This window comes from Toxotes jaculatrix, chromosome 21, assembly GCF_017976425.1.
Source record: "Toxotes jaculatrix isolate fToxJac2 chromosome 21, fToxJac2.pri, whole genome shotgun sequence".
Taxonomy (NCBI): Eukaryota; Metazoa; Chordata; class Actinopteri; family Toxotidae; genus Toxotes; species Toxotes jaculatrix.
In genome coordinates this window covers 18,028,043-18,050,315 of record NC_054414.1, presented here as the reverse complement: position 1 = coordinate 18,050,315, position 22,273 = coordinate 18,028,043, and the positions used below count along the sequence as shown (strand labels likewise).

Below are 22,273 nucleotides of genomic sequence, written 5' to 3'. Positions count from 1 at the left end.
TGCCCTCACAGAAAGATTTCCAAACCTCAAATATTCAGTCACAAAGAGAAAAACTTCTAGACTTGATAACCTTCAGTATTTTCACTGTGAACCTTTTTGGCATCAAAAATAAAGAGATTACTCTGCCTCTCATTCAAATCTAATGTTTTTCAATAATAATATTCACTTTAAATTTGAGAAAATATATAATAACGTAGGTCTCAGCCTGGCTCTTAATTGCAAGCATTTTTAAAGAAACCTCTTTATCTGATTTGATGAGATGATTCAGATGAGCTAAATAATTTGGTGACAGTTGCCTCTGTATTCTTGTGTTAGGTCTCAGTAATACAGATAATACAGTACAACTATAAAAAGACAAACATCTTTGATTGTTGGACTAGCTGGTAACTGTGTATATTCTGCATAAGCTTGTTCCAGCTCTTCACTGAAGCTACAGTATATAATGTTTAAACTGTGTGGAATATTTAAAGACAGGAGCTGCATGAGTTCATCGGTTCAAAAACTCAAGTTATGTGGGTTTGAACAGTGTTTGGCAGCACAGCATGACTTTGTAATGACCAACTGACTTAAAGAACCTAAAAAACCTAAGACACTGCTGCCCATAAACACAAATGGATAATTTTTTTTTTATAATTTATTAAGGAAAATATGTGTGTGAAAATATCAAGAGTTCAATGAGTCCACTGTATGCAGCACAAAGTTGTCCCAATCACTGAAATGAGTGCGGGATTAAATTTTTTTTTTTTTTAAATTAAATAAATAAACGTGCGTTTACGTGTGCGTGGTGGCGTCACGTCCGGAGACCCCGCCTCTTTCCACGTCACTTTCTCATCCCAGCTCTGTCAGCTTGTTGCACTTGAACCGGGGCAAAAAAAAAAAAGAAAAAAAGAAAAGTACGCACAGAGAGGAAAATGACGGCTCGGGTGAGTTCATTTAAAGCTAATATTAGAGCGTAGACACAAGTACACTGCTACCAGAAGCTACTGAAAGCTAAACCTAACGCGTACTTTTTTTTTTTTTTTTTTTTTTTACATGTAAAGTGAGCCAGCGCGGCGTTAGCCTGTGTGGCACAATTACTTGTCATTCAAAACTTCGTAGGCAGCCCGGAAGACGAACGGAGTATCTTATGACCACTCATACCGCTGCTAGCATGTAGCTCTGTTGTTTTAGCTGTGAATTAATATGTGTGATTTTGAGCTGCCAGGGTTGCTAAGCAATATTGTCAGTTTAAAAAAAAAAACCGTTATTGAGTTCGATATAAAAAATGCCGTAAATAGTGGTCCGACTTCTACAGGCTAAATCAACGATGGCTGTTAAGTGAAATGAAGGAAGTGTAACAGCTTTAAAAGGAACTAGACGAGCAGCCAGTTAAACTGGACCGATGCTGAATGTTCAATGGCCGTTTTCATGTAGCTGCAGTGTAAACAAAGCGTCTCTGTGTTTGTGTTTTTCCATAAATGCACTGTGGAGCTGTTTTCAAATACAAGTAGTGGCAACTAATGGATACAGCTGGGTAAAAGCTCCCATTCCATTGAAACTGTTTGTTTTTAAGGCTGCCGTTAAATGTATTTTCATTATCAACTCATCAGACAATTATTTTCTCGACTAATCATTTTGGCTATAAAATGTCAGAAAGCCGACAGACCAACATACCAAGATCCAGACATATTCAGTTTACAGTGATATCACGGAGAAAAGGCTCAGTTTCAGAAGTAAAACTTTCTTTTCAGAACATTATACTGAGAGAGTTACCCTCATTGTATGGTCTTGTAAATACTGTGACTTTACTATACATCATTTAGCCTTTACATTTGAGGTGATTACATGGGAACAATGCAAGGAATGCACTTTACACAATCTCTGGTGCATAGGAAACTCTTTGGTTTTTCTATGCTATTAATTAGACTTTGGCTTAAAGGCACAATGCATGGGTCATTTCATTTTCAAAGAAGTTTCAAACAAAAGTTTCTGAGGCCAAATTTAATTAACCAATACATTTTTATGCATTTTTTAAATACAAGAGCCTTGGATGGTAATTTGACTGCTATTTGATATTTCTTTTGTGCCCTCTAGATTTCTGTATTTTGAGGTTGTATGTGTCCCTGTTTGTCAATCCACATTCTTAAAATGGGCAATATTATCTGTTTCAGCTGGCTCTAAATGACCTCCTCAGTGATGTGACTTGTGACACGCCAGCAGTCGGTTCTCTGTGAAAAGCAACATGTTGAAATTTCGTTGGCCCCCTGTTAGCCTACATATTAAAATGCTAGAAATAGAGTTTGATGTTTTTTATATGTAGGTCAGTAAGTGATTCTCTGTTGGTTTGCTGCAGTCTAATTTGGTCTTTCAAATGGGAGCAGGGTGATTGTGTGTCTTTTTCTTAGAAAGATTTAATTAGACTAGATTGATGCTATCTTAGCCATTGAATTGTTGTCCTCTATTAAAACTTAATCTTCAGAGTATCTGCCTAAATACATCCATAATATACAGGACATTGCAGTTGTATTTACACTGAACACTTATGGGTCTTTGGTTGATTTTCCTCATTAATTCAAGCTGGTTGAATCCACATCTGCATACTGTAGTTTACCAACTTTTCTACCCCACAGACATTTACTATTGGTTTTTGTAGTCACTAAAAATAAATTAGACGTCTGAACCTTTAGCTGATATTTCATCACAGTGGATCATGAAGCTGCTTGCCTCATCATGGCTATGGGGATGTTGATGCAGCCAGTCTGCAGTTCATACTGTAGGGAAAAATGTTGTCAAACAATATTGCAATAGTCCAGTAACAGTATCTGTTGAGCAACTCAGTGTGAGGCAATGTAGTATTTCACTTATAGAGTTTCTGGGAAGATGCATTTCAGTCCAGAGCAGAGCTAGAAGAGCTGCAGCTTTCCTCTAAATATTAATGAGGTTTAACCGCTAAAGACAGTTTCCCCTTTTATTTCCCCTTAAGCAGCTTTGAGGTTGTTAAAACCATCTTTTCCTATGGCTCAGCACCTCTGTAAGACAGTCTCAGCTAAAACAATTTAATTTTCACATCTGTGAGCATCTGTTGGCAGAAAAAGCTGGGTTTACGCTGAATTTAAGCAGTGTCACACCCTGTGGGAAGTTTCAGCTGTACTGAAGGTCTAGAGAGGCTTTATTAGTGAGATGAGATCTCCATAGCAACATGGATGTAATGGTGGTTTTGTGCAAGTGAGCCCTACACTGATGGGAACTGGAAGCAAAGCCTCAAGAGTGCTTGCCTGCACTGCCTTTCTCTGTAGCTGCACATCTGTTTGGAGATCCATCCATACGGGCTGTAAGCACTGTGAACTATTATCACTAACTGTCCATAATAACAGCTTTTTCTCTTCTCTGTTTTCAGTTTATGCAAGTGGCGCGATGCCCGACAGACGAACTGTCGTTGACCAACTGTGCCGTCATCAATGAGAAGGAGCCACAGTTTGAACAGTGAGTGGGATTTACTCTGATACGCGTCACTGTCCAAGCTACCGCTTGTGCTTCTTAACAGATGCATCAGTAGCTTTGTTACACATGTGTGCATCAGCTCAGTGATGATGAGTGAGATTCACTTCTATCACCAGACCATCCCCTCAGATACTCCTGTGTTTAGCAGATCCAGGAAAACAAGACAAACAATAACAACGGGGTTGACAGTTGTTCTGTACCACATATAATTCTTTCCTCTGTCTCCTAATTATTCATCTCTGCAGACATGTGACTGTGCGCAATTCAGCCCACAAGTATGTGTTCACCTTGAAGACGCATCCAAGTGTTAACTCCGGGACCATCGCCTTCAGCCAGCCACAGGTGCGTCAAAAACAACACCTGAACCACAACCATCAAGCTACATGCAGTCATACACAGCCCCAAGTATCAGAGGCTTTAATTTAAAAAAAAGGTGTGAGAATCGGAACCTCATTCATGCCATATGGGAATCAACTGTTTAATCTATGAATCCACTTTGCCTGAAGGTTTAACATGTTACCCCCCCTCTTGGTTTAATGTATCAATACCAGTGCACCTTTGATCTTTTTCTGTCTGTTTATTCATTATATTGTTGTTTTTAACCTTGATAGCAGATTGTGACCTGATAAACGTTTGAGCTCTCTTGCATGGTTGTCTGTGGGTTCTTTGCATGGACCTCTTCGCTTGTCTCAATCTGTCTGTTACTGCTTTTTCCTCTTTCACCTTGCCTATCTCTGACCGCTCCTCCTCCGTCTATAAACTTGGCAGCAACAACAGCACACAGGTACTACTGTAACCTCCTCAAGACGGTCTTATTTTACCTCGGGAATTCATTAAGTAGCACCGGCTGATCAACTCATTTTTGACATGGCAGCCGTCAGTGACCGCCATCTCAAAAAACACAGCCTGTGTGTAAAAAATAGTCAAGTGATCATCAAAGTTATGTAAAGTCTGGATCAGAGTTCTGTATTTCAGTATAAAGAAGTGTTGTGAAATAAGACCAAGCTGCAGAGGAACGTTGCACTGATGTCTCTGTGAAACGCGTAGTGGTGTTTATTTGATGTGTAGTTGTCCTTTGTGTGATAGCTTTGTTCTTCTTGAAAATGTCATTAGCTTATTGATGGTAACTCATTTCCTTTTTTCCTGCTGCAGTAATGTGTCCTAATACAAAGGCAATGATGAGACGTGGAGCTAAATCAGTGACTTTATCCATTTCTTTACAGAGAAAATGGGCAGGCCTATCGATTGGACAAGAGGTTGAAGGTAAGCGTCACGTTTATAGCAGAAGACGGGTGATTTTCTACATTTACCATGTGCACAGGTGTCTGATTGTTAAAGGACGTTCTCTCAGCCTTTTGTGATGACTGCCGTTAATTTGTCATATGTTGATTAGCCGTGCTTGACATCTTTTTCTCTTGACGCTGAAGGCCTTTTGACACCCCAGACATCCCACCACAGTAGGAACATGAGAGCCTCTGATATCAAACTCAGCCTTTGGACTTTGAAGGATTCATGTGGATTCAGTGTGACAGAGTTTAAAGGCTGCAGTCTTTGTCTCTGCCAGAAAAACATCAGACTGTTCTGACTTCTGATGATCACATCCTGCAGATTACTAATTACATGTGGGGTTAGGGTGGTTAACTATTGTTTAGGTGTCATGAGAGGAGGAGGGAACATGATTTTCCCAGCAGAGATAGAGAGAGTATAACAATATGGTTGGGAGGGTGTCACTGCACATCTGTCTGAGGAGCTGGCCAGCGTCCAGAGAAAGAGGAGGCCTGTTCTTTGATGAAAATATTTCACTCAGTTCCCTTAGGCCGAAGTGATGCCCAGAATGATGGGCTCTATTATGAAAGTGTCTGCGGATCAGGAGTGAAAAGGAGGAATGAAAATATAATCCAATGAGTGAAAACAATGAATAAGTCTCATGATACCAGAATCATTCTCGACATCGTCTTTAAAAAAAAAAAAAACTGCAAAGCCATGTCTCTTTTTAGAATTTGATCAAAGCTATGATCTCACTGTCCTGTCTGTCTGTCTGAAACCTTCCATTGGAAAAAAAAAACAAAAACTAAATATTAAATTCATGTCCATAATGGATAGTAGTGGATAATGGAAGCTTTGGCAGTGTCTCCTGGTAACTGTGATATGATTAATGAGGCAGTGCTGCAGGTTTAATCTTTGTAATTACCTGGCAGCTGTGGAAATATCAGCACAATCTGAGAGTGAGCTACTTGCAGTCTATCTAATTTCCATAATGAGGCATTAGCATCAGTTTGAAGATGTGCGGCCTATTTGAATAGTAAATGGGTGCCACAGATCATATCCAGTTCAGGAGCTGCCTACTGTGTTGGAGATTTTATTTCTCACATCAAAGGTTAAGGGAACCACTGTTCGATCATAACAGCTTGCTAACAAGGCATTTATTGATTATATGATTATAGCTGGTTTCAGAGGAAAAGCTGTACCGCTGAACCACTGTACGCTACCTGCACAGCCTCAAACGAGAGGCAAACAAAGTTAATGGCTAGCTGGGGGAAGCGAGAGTAATGTCTAGCAGCTACAAGAACAGATATTATCATATGAGTTGGTGCAAAGCTAAAAGAAGAGTGAATGATGGGCATAGATTTGAAAGGCTGTTGTCTAAACTATAAACCTCCTCATGTTTTTTCTGCATCTTTAGTAACAAACTACAAGTTTGACAAGGCCAAGCAGTGTATAAGCACCATGACAGTGGAGATAGACTTCCGGCAGAAGAAGAATGTGGACAGCAACCCCTACGACTCCGACAAGATGGCCAGAGAGTTCCTCCAGCACTTCAACAACCAGGCCTTCAGTGTTGGCCAGCAGGTACTTAGGACTTTAAGGGGTTAATCATGTTGCAGGCTCACCATTGAGTTTATTGTAGATTCAGGTTTATATTTGGTGACAGAGTCATTTTGACTTTATTTATTTGGTTGATTGTGTCCATATGCTATTAATTCATGATGAGTTTTTCTGGAGAAATTAAAAAAAATCTCCTTATCTCCTTTTTTTTTCTAGCTGGTGTTCAGTTTCTCTGATAAGCTGTTTGGCTTGCTGGTAAAAGATATTGAGGCCATGGACCCCTGCATCCTAAAGGGAGATCATGCTGTTGCCGAGAAACACAAGGTACCTGGAGAATAATCTGTCAGTGTCCCACGAAGTTCACACACCTCACCTCTGTTCAATTACAGGATTTTATAAATAGCATGGAAGTCATTAATTTTTTTAAACCTTCCCCATGTAGTTGAAGTGTTGCAGCTTTGATTTCCACCTTTTGTATATACATAAATATCATAATAAATATATAAATATGTATGTGCAGTTACCCTTGTTGCAGAGAAATTAAAATGGTTTATTGTACTGTGACTCAAACCAATTCTCATCTTTTTTTTGTGTTTGTTTTTCCTCAGGTTGAGATTGGTTTGTTGCTGGGAAACAGTCAGGTGATTTTTGAAAAGTCAGAGAGCTCATCCATGACCCTGGTTGGTGAGTGTCTGCAGCATGCACAGTTCTTAGAGCAGCACTTTCTTAAGCAGAAAGAAGTGTTTTTACATTTTATACCTTCTCAGTGCCATTCTCTGTAAATCCACAAGGGGGCACACTTCACACATTTTCTTGGCAGTGGCACAATATTAAAGTCCCAATGTGTCAGTGGTCGTCTACTATGCAGTGTGCCTTTATATCAAGGGTTAAATTTTAATATGTTCTTTTTATATGAACATTTTATTATAGACGTCAAGAATATCTTAAAGTCATGACCTCACCTCATGTAGTTTAAAACTTCTCTTTGTGCCTGTTAGATGTGTCATATTAACTTACAACAAATTATTGTATATCATAACAGTGTCTCTCTGTATCCTGCCATAATTACTAGAAGTGATAGGAAACACATAGGAAACATACCAGCAGAAAGGAAGTACACTTGGTTTTCGACTTTTAGGTGATATATTAGATATAATTAGTGTTTTTGTGTCAACCCCTCCTCCAGGGAAAGCCAAGACCCGAGAGACTCGCCAGTCCATCATCACTCCTGACTGGAATTTTGAGAAGATGGGTATTGGCGGGCTTGACAAGGAGTTTTCTGACATCTTCCGTAGAGCCTTCGCCTCCCGTGTCTTCCCTCCAGACATAGTCGAACAGATGGGTGAGTTTCCCCCTTTGTTTCTGTCTAGCCATCACTTATTCATTTGTTTCTGCCCGTTCCTCCGCTTTTTGTACAGTTTTGCAGGAAGTCATGTGAGGACGTTTTCATTTTCACATTTTCATCCATGGCTTTACTGAAGGTCCTGCTCAAGCATATGTGAAAAGTCCTTATATCAATTACATAAAAATGACTTACAACACAAAGTTTCTACCTCTGGTAAGACGTTACCCAAATTACCCCACTGAAATTTCACAGGGCTGTCTCCCAACATTAAATCTTGAAAGTCCATAAGCCAAAACAAGAATAAAAGACATTCAAGTTGTTCTTAAATAAGTTCTTCCTCAACATGCTAAATGTTATCAGCTGAAATGAGAAAAAACACAGTTTCCATCAGGTTGAACAGATTAGTAATATCAAAGATAATCTCTGTTTTTAGTTAGAATGAGTTTCATCCTTAAATCAACATCATGGCAAACAAATCTATAATAATTCCTTTGAGAAAGGTATCGTTGCCTGAATAAGCAAAACTCTGTGATTAACAGGCGAGGCGGCGTTCGTCTGTGCTGCCTGGACCGTGACTAAAAACTCTGGCATCCCCCGACAGTGATCCCTGCACACACTCATTAATAGATCTTTGACAGCTGTCAGATTACGATGATGATTCACTTTTCAAATAACAGCAGTTCATTCTGATGAAAGCCACCAGGTAGTCTTCTTTGTGACTCATACACAAAAGCCTCTCTTCCCACACACATGTGCACACAATCACATCAGTCCTAATCCTCGCTGCTAGACCTCAAAGTCTTGTGAAAACCTGTTGTAACGACATCTGAGCTCGGTAAATACACACATTACTTTAATTTGGCGCACACAGACACTCCATGCACATAGTGCTGGCGGCCTGCGGCAGCGTCCAGCAGTGTGTGAGCTGACCTTTAGCCGGGTGGTGGTGTGCAGGGGTTGGCCTTTGGCTGTGGCCAGCTGGCGGCTGTAATGAGATGGCATGTCCTGATAGAGCATTCAGCTAAAGGTAAAGCTGTAATTGGCAGGCGTGGGGAGCGGGGAGCGCAGGTGCTGACAGAGAGGTGGTTTGTGCGTGTGTGTGTACACTGCGCATTTTGTGTGTGCGTTCGAGCTGAAGCTTGAAGTTTCACCTTGTCTCCCCTTTGCTCCTGGAGAGGTGAAAGCAGGCAGACAGAAGCTTCAGTCCTTTCTCTCCCAAACCCCAACACAAACACATCACTTTTCCCTGCCCCAGTCGAGAAGCCGTCCCTTCGTCCCTCCACCCCCACCTGTCATCCTGGCTGCTTTTCCTTCAGCAGGCCCAAATGGCAGCTCAGATGGTTATCTGGGGCCTCTCAATTAGTCTGGGCTAAATGTCATTAAGCAGGTGCAAAAGGCCATTAGAAGACCGGCACTGTAAACCTGGTTGAGTGGGGAGCTCACAGACTCCACACTTGATCTTTATGGAGAAGGAATAAAACAAAGGAAATCAGAAGTGCAGCGATGGGAACTGGTACAAGCCTGCCATTGTCCATTCTCTTCACCTCTCTGTGTATGTGGACATCTGGACCAACTGTCTAGATCATGATGCTTTGTTTGGTCTTGTGTTGCAACATTTTTCCAGCTGTTGGCCTGATGTTGGCCGGAGACAAGACCTTAGTGTAAGTTAGATTTTTGAAACGCTGAGAAAGATTTTGAGCTTCGTAACTAGTAGAAACGTTTACTGCTGTAAACATGAACAGCCTGTGCTCAGTTTAACACCAGTCCCTCTCTCCCTGGTTGTGTGTGTCTGTCTCCAGGCTGTAAGCATGTGAAAGGAATCCTTCTGTACGGACCCCCAGGCTGCGGTAAAACCCTGATGGCACGGCAGATTGGCAAGATGCTCAACGCCCGGGAGCCGAAGATCGTCAACGGCCCCGAGATTCTCAACAAGTACGTCGGGGAGTCTGAGGCCAACGTCAGGAAGCTGTTTGCAGACGCGGAGGACGAACAGAAGAGGGTGAGGGCAGGACACATTGCAGTTTAAACTTACATGCACACGAGTGTTTATCCTTTATAAGCCAGAAAATCACCATTATTGCTGCAAGAACTTGGAACCACTGGGAAGCAAAACCAAAAATCCCACACACAGCACTGGTGTTGACAAATGAGGCTGTTTTATTGTAACTTCCATACTAAGTTACCTGTAGTGCTACAACTTGGCTGAACTTATTATCTACACGAGATAAAAAGTCACACTAGGTCTGCTCTCAGGGATCAGCGTTCTCTGAAACACAGATAAGCATTTCATCTATCTAAACAAAAAAAAAAAAAGAAAAGTAATTTCTTCAGGAGTGGAGAGATCTGCCCTTTAGCCAGACATAGCTGTGTGTGTGTGTGTGTGTGTGTGTGTGTGTGTGTGTGTGTGTGTGTGTATTAGCAGGGGGGCTGTTAAGCATTGAAACCCAGCAGTGATGGTTGGTTTGGATGGTGAGACACCAGTGTCGAGCCTCACTCTTCACCACCTAATGAGGGGCTGGGTTGTCTTTGACCTCCTAATAGACCTCCCTACACACACACACACACACACACACTTCAGTGTGTAATAAGGACAGCTCCACACCTGCTTTAAATGCTATGTCTGAGATTGACAGGTCTGTAGATGGAGGGATAACCCCCCACCCTGCTGCTCTTTTCCATCTGTCTCTTTGGTGAGGGTCAGTATGAAAGAAGCAGCTTGAGAAAGTTTTGCATAATCCAGTGCTACAGCTTTTAAAAGTCACAGGGAAAGTGGTGCTGCTGTCCTTTATTCCCTTTCCTGAAAAATACCTGTAAGGTGAGTATGCTGCATCGTATAAAAAAAACCTAGCAAACTGAGGGGATAAAGGAAAAATTTAATGATGCAGCCTCCTCTCTCTGCTGAACAGCTTGGAGCCAACAGCGGTCTTCACATCATCATCTTTGATGAGATTGATGCAATCTGTAAGCAGCGTGGCAGCTTGGCAGGCAGCACGGGCGTCCACGACACCGTGGTCAACCAGCTGCTGTCTAAGATCGATGGAGTGGAGCAGCTCAACAACATCCTGGTCATAGGTGCTCACACTGCTCACACACCAACACACACATTCTTCTCTGTTTACAGTTTAAAAACTCACAGCCTCTCTGGTTTCATCCCTGAACATCTGCACTCTGTCTCATCCCTCTCATTCATCCTCTCCCTCTGCTTTCCCTCCTTCCCACTATCTGTCCATCTGTCCCTCCCTCAGGTATGACCAACAGGCCAGACCTGATAGACGAGGCCTTGTTGAGGCCGGGAAGGCTGGAGGTGAAGATGGAGATCGGTAAGAAGTGAAGAACGCACAGAAAAAGTTTCACACACACTGTTAACTCCACACAGTTTATCTCAGTGGACTGGAAAAAGAATCAGGCCTGTAGTGATGACACACAGCAGTGAACTTTATCTTCAACAAGTTCATTATTTAAAATTTAAAAGTAACGGCAGGTCCTCTTAGTGGACTGGAACAGGGAGACTGATAAGTTAATACCAGTGTAAACCCTGGATCAGATTGAAGCTTCTCTTGCTTCAGCAGTAGGTGAAAATATTTGCTCTTTCTTAGTCACTGTGTTACTGTAAATGCGTCTTTGATCATAGTTCTAAATCCTTTATCTTCCCTTTCTTCCGTCAGGGTTACCGGATGAAAAGGGCCGCATTCAGATCCTCAACATTCACACGGCGAAGATGCGTCAGCACAACCTGCTGGCCACTGACGTAGACCTTAAGGAGCTGGCTGTGGAGACTAAGAACTACAGTGGTGCTGAACTGGAAGGTCTGGTCAGGGCTGCACAGTCCACGGCCATGAACAGACATATTAAGGTCAGAATCCTCGAGGGATATGTGGAATATTACGACTCATATTTATACTGTATTTATAACGTTTTGTGTTACTGGGTTTAGGGTGTATGGTGTAGGTCACACACCTCTTGGGCTTAGTTCATTACTGTGTACGGAGCCAGTTTGACTAGCCACCCAGGTGAGGAAGGAGTGTGTGTGTGTGTGTGTGTGTGTGTGTGTGTGTGTGTGTGTGTGTGTGTGTGTGTGTGCACCCTCACTTAAGTGTTTTATCAGGTGCATAGGCTCAAATCTGCTCAACTCAACAGGACACACAGATAAGGTGAAGTTTTCATCTGTTAAGTGCTCTGCCCTCACAGACAGACAGACACACACACACACACACACACACACACACACACACACACACACACAGAGCAGCAGATATTATAGGGTGATGATAAATAACGGACAAGGGCCTTACACATGTCTGATAGCTGTGACGTTTTTCCTCCTCCCTCCCTCCGTCTCTCTGTGTGACCTTTCTGCTCTGAGGGAGCACATTGTCTCCCGACACATTGTGCAATCTAAATGTGCAATACTTCATGTAATGGATTTCACTAGTGGGGACATGGAGTTCATGCAGTAATGAAAGTAACTCATTATTTGCTGTCTGTTGAGCTGTGTTTTGTTTGCGTTTATAAATATGCACGTGATTTCTGTTTGTTTGTTCCAGGCCAGCAACACGGTGGAGGTGGACATTGAGACAGCAGAGGATCTGCAGGTCAGCAGAATTGACTTCATAGCCTCGCTGAACAACGACGTCAAACCTGTAAGTTGCTCTACACCTCTTCTCTTCTTCTCCTCTTCTATTTCTGTGTCAAACAGGTCTTGTTAAAACATAAAGCAGAATACAAAACACATCAAATTAATGTGAAATTCACGTCCCTTTATTCTACAGAATATCTGATAGCAATTCACAAAAAAATCATGAAAAAAAGAAAGTTTCAACAGGTCAACAGTAAGCGATCAGTGTTAAGCCTCAGTAGTCAGTAGTCAGTAAGTTGGCAAGTCTATCCTTTACCAAGAATTTATAATATTTTATGATTCATTTAATTTAATTTCTTCCTCTCTTCCAGGCGTTTGGTACCAACCAGGAGGACTACGTCAGCTACATCATGAATGGTATCATCCACTGGGGCGACCCGGTGTCAGCGGTGTTAGAGGACGGGGAGCTGCTGGTACAGCAGACGAAGAATAGCGACCGCACTCCGCTCGTCTCTGTGCTCCTGGAAGGTAGAACACAAACATCCACTCACACACACTAACATCTTGCAACTCGAGGCCTAACGTCCTCAGTCTATACACAAAATAAAGCCAGTAAAAGGCCCCTAAAATAAAAACTGCAAATGATTTGCTTTATTGCAAACAACTAATTTGTGATTGTTCGTCTCCCTCAGGCCCACCCAGCAGTGGTAAAACAGCACTGGCAGCTAAGATTTCCGAAGACTCCCAGTTCCCCTTTATCAAGTTCTGCTCCCCAGACAAGATGATTGGATTCTCCGAGATCGCCAAATGCCAAGCCATCAAAAAGGTGACACGGTTTTTAAAACGTATTTAATACGCTCTCCTGAAAGTCCAGTAACATGGAAATAAGATTCAATAACAGGTCTAGAAAGGAAAATGTATCTCCAAGACAGATGCAAGCAAGATGGCAAATGTTATGCAGTTCAGGCCACACTGTTGTTTCTCATGTTCTGTTGTTTTCTCATCATGTTGTTCAGAGTAATCTCCAGTTAATAGCTTTATTTCCTGACTGCATCAATGGGACACTGAAATGAAATTTACTTACCATAACATGTTATTTTTATTACTTTCTGATTATGCACAAAACCAAGTGTTTTGCTTTGATCCAGACTTGGCTGTACCTTTTTTTTTTTTCTGTGACAGATATTTGAAGATGCCTACAAATCCCAGCTGAGCTGTGTGGTTGTGGATGACATTGAGCGCTTGTTGGGTAAGTTTTCACTCAGAGAGCCCCAGCTCTACAGCACAGTTAAAAAACATTTTTATCTGCAAATAACTTGATTTAATTTTATATCAAAAGTTTGAAATAAATGTGAAATAGGAAATGAGAAAATTGTTAATAGAAAACTTTCTGTGTCGTCAGACTATGTCCCAATTGGCCCTCGTTTCTCCAACCTGGTGTTACAAGCTTTGCTGGTGCTGCTGAAGAAGCCTCCTCCAAAGGTGAGGAACACTTTGTTGTGGTGTTTATTTGTAGCATGCTCACTGCGGTGCTGCTAGTCCTTAAGCGGCAGAAAGAGGGCAGCAGATCTTATGGATGCCAGTAAAAAGTCTTGTGAGGAATTGTTGGAGGTCTTTGGCTGCGACTGGCATGTGTGAGCGACTGTGTGTGAGTGTATGGTTATTAGCCCGTGTTTTGGTCCAGGCCTGTTGTGCTCAGAGTGAATGGTGGCGGTAGAGACCCATTTCTCATAGTTCCTTTGGTTGTAGTTTGTGTGTGTCTGTTGTTGATGGGTTTGTGAATGAGAGTATAGCCCACTATATGGCTGCATGTGCATGAGAAGTGGCGCGGGGCCTGGTGTTGAATGCCTGGCTGCAGTGCTCCTCTGGGGTTGTAAAGCGCTGGGCCCAGCAGGGTGCCTGGGGCCAGGGGAGGCCAGGGGGACACGGAGGAGAATGGGCTCTGTGAGAGAGCCAGGACCTGGCAGCACCACCGCCTGTGTGGCACCTCATCTGCATGCAGCATCACAACCCCCCACGCCATGGGGGGGCAGCCAGCAGCCATAATCCCCCTGTCTACTCGCCACTCCTCTGCCTCTCCTCCTTCGTCTTCTTCTCCTGGTCCAGCTCATCGGCTTAGTGGAGCTGCAGTTCTTTTGCTTCTCTTCTTTCGTCTCTGCTCATATTTGTCTCCTGTTGTCTTCTGCTGTTTTGTTCTCTCCTCGTCCCTTCGCTTTCCTCTTTCCTTCTTTCCTCTGTGGTCTGGTTCACTGTAATTTAAATAAATACAGAGAATCCGCAATCAGTTTGTCCAGAGCTCACATTTACATCCAAAACGCATTACATAGACAGCAGCCTCACCTTTGCAGTAACTCTGTGTAATGGAAACACTTAAGCTCAAGACAGGAAACATTTAGACAAAGTGGTGCAGACTGCTTAAGAAAATCGGCTCGGAGCTTCATCCCCTGATGAAATTAAACCACTGCACTGTGGAAAAAGGGAAATAAGTCTTTGCATGACTGTTCTCACCTGGTAAACTACCTTACTAAATATCTCCCATGTTTTAAATGTCAAACAGCAAGGTTCAGTTCTGTTCACGTCCTCAGTTCAGAGGGGCTCTTACTGAAACGTAGAATTGAAAACCATATTCTGAATTTGTAGCAGGTTTGTGTCTACCCCTCTATCTCCTCTGCACTTCCATGTGACTGTCTTTCTTCCCTGTTCAGAATCAAATGGATAAATCACACAACAGTGTTCAGTTTGCATTGTAATGCTATATTTAAGAAGTTAGGAATGGTCTGATTTACAGATGAAATCATTCTCAGCTCATGTCTGCTTCTCTCTCAGGGTCGTAAGCTGCTGATCATTGGCACCACAAGTCGCAAAGACGTCCTCCAGGAAATGGAGATGCTAGATGCTTTCAGCACCACCATCCACATCCCCAACATCTCGAGGGGAGGGCAGCTGGTCGATATCCTGGAGGTAACAGACAAACACACACTCCAAAACAGAAGCACCTGCAAACACACATCGTCTGAAAGTGTATACATGGGTAGAAGCAAAGGTGTTAAAGGTTGTTCAGACTAGGCAAACCTTTCTGCTGATATGATTTATTTGTCCCCTCCCCACAGCTGCTGGGCAGTTTCGGGGAGAAAGAGCGGGCCAGCATAGCGAAAGCTGTGAAGGACCGTAGCATGTGGATCGGCATAAAAAAGCTGCTGATGCTGATTGAAATGGCTGTGCAGGTGAGAAAGAGACACTTTCTTTGCATTTGCATTTTTTTTTTTTTTTAGCCGTGCTCCCAGAACGGCTGCAGTGATTCCAGAGTTGTTCTTTTGGTGGGTGACTAAAATATCTGAAAAACTATTGGATGTACTGTCGTGACATTTTTGTGATATCGCCCTTTGTTTTGTGCTAAAGAGCATAGCTTAGTCTGCTAATACACTAAATTAAGATGGTCAGCATTATACCTGCTAAACATCAGCATGGTAGCAGTGTCGCTGTGAGCAGGTTAGCATGCTGACATTAGCTCAAAGCACTGTGACTAAAATACTGACATGTTCTTATGATAAATCTAATGCAGATTCAACTCCTCGTGCTCCGGTGGTTTTAAATGATAGAAAGGTCAAGTAGACTTGGGTGTACGTAAGTTGTGAAGAGCAAGGCAGTCTCTTCTTTTCAGTAACTCACTCATCGCTCCACGTTTTTTTATTCGAAACACACATTTCAAATTGGCTCAGCCCCTGTACTATTGTTTTTCTAATGGTGTGGTCTGAGCTCGAGCTGCCTGTCCCTCCTCTTCCTCGACATCTGGCCAGCATTCTCAGCAGTCAACAGAATCTGTCTCTCAGGCACAGAAAACTGTCATCTATTAGCCGGAATGAAAAACGGTGTGGCTGTGCTGATGATTTGTTGAGCAGAAGGATCCAGTACAGTTCACAAACCATACTCCGACACAGTTGCGATCCAGTACATTCATAGTTATGAAACCATGTTCTGCGTAGCTTTCCAACTTACATTCATGTGTTCTGAATCACAGGGAAGCTGCTCACACTTCATGGTTTTGGTTTACCTACAGTTTCGGTCAGTCATACTTTGGACCAACAGAAGAGGCAGGTTTAAAAAAAACAAAAAACAAACAGACATTTTGTGCATTAAATCCACCCAACTATGGAAACAAAAATGAAAACACAGACCACCAGCTCACAGCAGATTCTTGGCTTCCTTTCAACACAACACTTGTATGTATAGAGATAAGAACAGTAGGTATAACGTCTGCTTACCTCTGTAAAGTTGTGGTTTTGTGCTTTTGGCCTGGGAGGATATGTTCTTGGGCATTTTTGAGTCACTGTTGAAATTGGTTTAGTCATTTCTGTTCGTCCTGTACCCAGATTAAATGAAACCCTGGTTGAGGCGCCTGGCCCTGACAAAACGTACGAGGATAATCTGTTCTGTAAAAAGTGGAGGTGATCACACACTGCGCAGTGTTCCTGGGAATCCTTGTGATTTTAACGGGGCCATAAGGATGGGTGGTTTAATGGGTGGTATTCAACAGGAGACAGATTCATTCCTGGCTCTGTCCAGACAGTTTTTTTTTATTGTTCAACAACAAATTTGTGTCAGAGTTCACCAAAGCTGATGTTGAACTTGAGCCCTAAGCTGGATTTGCTTAGAGCTCGTGAGTGAATCCCCTGATCTCTGTGATTCCACTGAAATGAGCTGAGCCGGTTACAAAATTTGATGGGGCGGGGGGGCATCGAGAAGGGGGGTGTCCAAAAACGAAGCCAAAAAGTCAAAACTGATTCAACTTTTGCTGCAAGGTCACATGATGTTGTACAATCCTGTCAGAGTGTTACAAACCTGTGTTTTGGTATCTAATAAGCTTACAAGCACATAAATCCATTTCTCAAACTGGACTTCCTGGATCATATTTCATTGTCTCACTGGTATATGCAACAACATGTCCCCGCAAGCGCCCCCACAGTGGGACTTTTTTCACTATGAATGTGGCCTAAAAGTCAGAATATCTCCCGTCTCTGCTGCATTGATTCTGTTTTTCGAATCCCCGAGCTTCATGGAAGTGTAGTAAAACGCCGCTGCATTGCTCTTTTTAAAGCTTAACTTGTCGGATATGAGTCGAGATCATTTTTTAGGTGGAGCTTACCTCAGGCCTGAGCCTAAATAAGATCCAACTGTACTGATTGTTGGATCGAGCTGCTCGATCCAACAATCCTTTCACAGCGGCTTCTTTGTCGGTGCTCCTCAGACAGGAATTTTCTGTCCTTTGCCCACAGTTGCAAGTCCATCTGAAAAGTCAGTTCCCCTGTCTTCCAAGTCATTTTTGGTAGCGTGACAGAACAGGTAGCAGACTTGCAGCAAGCAGCAATCGCAATTGACCTAGATGTGACTGCTGGCTGGTGTTAATTTCTCCCCCTGACTGTGTGTCTGTGGTATGTTGATGATGTGTACGGCATGTTTGTTGAGGCTGGATGCTGTGTAATTGCTGTGGTATGCACAAATGCAGCCCATGTTCTGCGCCCTGCGCCCCCCCCCCCCCCCCCCCCCCCCCCCACGCCCCATCCCAAGCCTGAAGAAGTATGAACCCGTGTTTGCCGAGACATGCTGCAAACAGCCGCACAGCTACACGCATACACATTCACAGTTAGTCTCCACTTTATCTTTTTTCCTCTCATCCCAGCGTTTCTGACTTCCCTCATGTCTTAACTCTGGTAGCTACAGGCAGTTGCAGACGCACTGTAAGTTATTGCATAGGTTGCCATTCATTTTACTTCCTCTTCCCCTCCTCCCGTTTGTTCAGACTGAGGCATGAACTCCAGGACCTGCCACTCTTCCAAAGCGCTCTGATGTCTCAGCACCTCGTGTCTGAATTTTAAATCAAACCAACACTCGTTCCAAAAAGAAATAAGACCTGTTAGTAAACATGAGGCTAATTTACCGTATACATGTTAGCGCTAATGTGTCTGTCTTTTAGATGGATCCTGACTGCAGAGTTACCAAGTTCCTGAGTCTACTGAAGGAAGAAGCAGCGTAAGTATTTTTTTTTTTTCCTCTTTCTGACCCGACTCCTTTGAGCAAAGCGGGATCATCAGTGACACTGAACACTCGCACCATGTCCATCTGCCATTTGTGTAGCAAAGAAAGGAAAAACCTCGAAAACCTCAAAACCTCAAAAATCATTGCATCAAGTGTGATTAATAATACACATTTTGTCCCTTTTTTTTTTTTCCTGCAGACTCGGTTCTGATAATCTTGTGGCAATCTAGACTCAGTGGAGCCGCAGTGAAAGAGAGGCATCCTTCAGTGGTAAGGCCTGCATCAGGCTGCACAGTTTCCTTTCCTGGGGGGTCTGAGGGGGGACTTGATGTAGATATCTGTAAACTGCTCTCGTGTCTGTACGGGCAGAGCGGGCTAGTCTCTGGTTAGCTTAGCGTAGCATGCAAACATCCTAGAGGACAAAAACTAAAGTGTATAAACCACAAGACTTTGGTTTTTGTGCAGATTAAATAAACGAGATATATCATAGTAACTGGTGACCTTCGGAGGTACGGTCCAACTGTTCCTAACTACCTTGTTGTAACTGTGGATATCAGTGCTCCTGTGTCTCAGCTGTTCTGCTCTAAACTATAGCTGATATGACTCATTCTTGTGTGTTGATCAAAGACAATAACGGACAAAGTTTGAGCAGATACTTCTCTTTTGTAAAGTTGCCTGGCTAACTTGCTAATCCTGCTCAGTGAAACGCACCTCAGGAGGACAGGCTGCTCAGGGTGATGAACAACAAAAACTTGGAACAACTTTTCAACTTTCAGCGAGAGCTTTGTTTCTCATCACAGCCTCAGAGACTTATGGTATAGTTAGCACACAGCGTGCCTAAAAATAGGTCGACTAGACAGGTGCTCTCATGTGGCAGCATGTCTCCTTCGCCTGCCTGTCTCTTCTCACTTTTATTTGTCTCTCTTCACTCAGTTGCTGAGGAACGGAAGCCTGAAAGAGGCTGGCAGAGAGATAATTTCCATCTCTCTCTGCATCCTTCCTTCCCATCCCTGAAGCTCTGTGTGCTTTTCTCTGCACTGCAGCAGCAACCAACCAGGCAACCTCCTCCTCTTCAGCACTATGTGAACATGTAAAATAAAAGAAACACGCGGCCTTTGTTGTATCTGTGCATATTGCATTTCCCGGAGCCTAGTGCTGTAATCCCCATGTGATGCCGCCTGCACGCCATTGTGATTTTATATATGAAAGAGGCAAAAGGTGAATTTTGACGGGAAGCAGACGAGCATGCACGAACACTAACTATAACACTGTTTGTTTAAATAAGCCTCATTTATATGCACAGATGTGTGATCTGATCATTCCAGGACGTGGTGGCTCCGTGACTTAAAGATCTCACTTTGTTCTTATCCCCATGTGTACGTGCTTATTTTATGAATAAATTAATTCTAGTACTAAAAGAAGCTCTGTAGTTTCTGCAGTTAATTATGAAATTCAGTGACCAAATGTTTTAAAAGGGACGTTACCTCGGTTCAGGGGCTCACGCTGCTTTAAAAGACACACCACCTAGAAGTCGAGATCCACAGTTATATATAGGAAAATGTGGGACTTTAGAAGTTGATTCAGTTGAAACACTGTCCTGCTTACCCAGAAAAAATATCCAGTCTCTATGAAAATCCTTGTGATAACTCAAAAAAAAAAAAAATTCTACCAGTTGTTTTCATTATCAAGTGTTCTTCTCATAATTATGACATGTTGTAATCATAAGAAAGTATAATTATAACCCAGCATAATCTCATAATTATGAGAAATTTGGCGTGATGAAATGAACCTACCGAGACATTTGCGGTTAACCTCCACAGCATCAGTGTTGAGCAACGGCTGTAACAACTCAGCAAGAAGTCAGTGTCAGACATTTACCAAGCAGCTACTGCAGCGCGTCTGATAGGCTGCAGAGGAAGTGATCCATTGGATGCAGGTTCCTTCATCCAGTCCTCCATGAATAGAAACCAAAGCATCGGTTACTCCTCCCGCGCTGCTGATGGAAATTGTGTATTTTTATATATATATATATATATATAAGTGAAATGAAATTAAAATGGTGCATTTGTGTACTTGTGTATGCATTTGATGATTGTGCAGTAATTTTTTCACCTCATTATGCATAATGACTAGTAACATCCAATAAAAATGTGACCACTTATACTGAAAGTTAACAGTCAGTTCTTCAGTAATATTCCATATTTGCGCCTCGTTGTATGGCAGCACTCTTCTAGAAAAAGCTTTGCATCATTCTGTGTTTTTCTTATTGACATAAATTTGATGAAAAGACGTTAAGTCAGCTTCTCAGTACAAATCAAAAGTTTCAGTTCTCAAACAGGAGTAAATGGTGCTCTGTTTTTAGCGTGTTGGACTGAGTCAGTATAACAGTGTGTGTTCGTGGTAATGGTGGAACTTGTCACCCGGTGCGACTGTGGCTCAGTGATGTGTTTTTAAGTATCTGAACAACAGTGGAGCTCTGTGTCAGGGAGCAAATTAGATGTCTCGTTGTAGGTTTTTGGTCTTTTGGTGGAATTTGTTGACAGTAAGAAAAATGTTTGAAATAGCCAAACTTGTTCTTTAAATTCCTAATTTCTTAATGAAAGTTCAGAATCAAAGGCCCATGAACAGTATATGATGCAGCTGTGGGAGTGACCGTGTCCAGGGATAAGATGTAATAATAATCATCGTATAAAGCTCTTTCTGGTTTAGTTTAGAAGTGAGGTGATTAATATGTGTGTGTCCTGGCTAAGAAGCAAAAAGCACAAGGTAGACGAGACAGTTTTGTTCTTCAAATATATAATCTTAGCTCAGTCATACAGATATATACATTGTATAATAAATAATATTTATAAAAACATAACATTTACGATTATAAAATAAAAAGGGAATTATTCACTTTAAAACATTTGTACAAAACTTTGGATATAGCGGGAGAAGTAGGGGTCGGGGGGTTGGAGGGAACTGAACACAGAAAGGTAGGCCCAGGTAGGGAGGGCTGTGTAGAAGATGACGCAAATGCTAAGCTATGTCACACAGAGAGGACCGCCTATACACTAACTTGTATTTTTGTTGTTGAATATAATTAATAGGAAGCAGGTGGGACTGTCAGAACATGTTGTGTGGAAACCTCTCACAGTTTGTTCCACCATTGTGAAGAGCCAGCCCGTCATCCATCCATCCATCCATCCATCCATTTTTCCATCCACTTCTGTTTGTCACTGGCAGCTGTCACACTCACACACACACATCCACATCTTGCACAACTGTTTTCAGCTTAATGTTTTCAGAGTCTACATGAACTGGAAGCTTTTTCTGCCCAAAAATCACAACTATTTTCCTCAGTGATCTTTAAAACCATTTCCTCCTGTTAAAAATTACCAGGCAGACTCAGCTGGGCTGACGTCCGGGCCTCTGAAAAACACCATTTTGAGTAAATTACACCGTATTGTTCTTCCAATATTTCCAAAACCAAAACAGCGAGGCAGAAGTGTTTTGGGATTCGCTGACAAGAATACAAGTTCATAAATCAGGCCTCTTAAAAACCTCAGCTGTCTAACGGAGGGAAAATATGGAGAGAAGGAAGGAAGGAAGGACGGAAGGATGTGAAAGCCAATCAGAATCTACTCTGCACTCTGGTCTCCACATGTCGTCACATGTCCCCCTTTTTCTTTTTTCTTTTTTTTATTACAGTGATAAAAAGAAAGATTTGCTTAAAGTCTATAAGATGGACCTGACGAGTGCATGAAGTGTTAGATAATAAGATCTCCCGATAATCAGTTTGCTCAAAAGACCAGAGTTAATATTAAGCATGCTAAAGCTTGACTCAGGTTTGATGCATAAATTCGTAAATGAAACAGCCATAAATTATCTTCTGCTCGCTCATAGAATTTGAACGCTGTGTTTTCCTGGTCGTTTTCAGCACGACGCTCCTCAGACCGAATAACATGTAGCTCGTCTGTTGCATCACACGTGTGGAAACCATGAGCAGTTTACAGGTCGATCTCGCCCCGAAC

At 42.4% G+C, this 22,273-nt stretch overlaps 1 protein-coding gene across 1 annotated transcript; it reads left to right on the top strand.

Moving 5' to 3' along the window:
• Positions 1 to 827: 827 nt before the first annotated feature.
• LOC121201380 (vesicle-fusing ATPase-like) lies at positions 828 to 20,423 on the top strand. Its single transcript, XM_041067198.1, has 22 exons — positions 828 to 923; positions 3,377 to 3,462; positions 3,726 to 3,822; positions 4,704 to 4,743; positions 6,164 to 6,330; positions 6,523 to 6,630; positions 6,915 to 6,990; positions 7,493 to 7,648; positions 9,451 to 9,650; positions 10,558 to 10,723; positions 10,897 to 10,971; positions 11,317 to 11,504; positions 12,196 to 12,291; positions 12,599 to 12,755; positions 12,920 to 13,053; positions 13,410 to 13,476; positions 13,630 to 13,709; positions 15,054 to 15,188; positions 15,338 to 15,451; positions 18,199 to 18,254; positions 18,460 to 18,530; positions 19,194 to 20,423. The coding sequence occupies exons 1-21, from the start codon at positions 912 to 914 to the stop codon at positions 18,488 to 18,490; spliced, it is 2,241 nt and encodes a 746-aa protein (XP_040923132.1). The 5' UTR covers positions 828 to 911; the 3' UTR covers positions 18,491 to 18,530; positions 19,194 to 20,423.
• Positions 20,424 to 22,273: the final 1,850 nt, after the last annotated feature.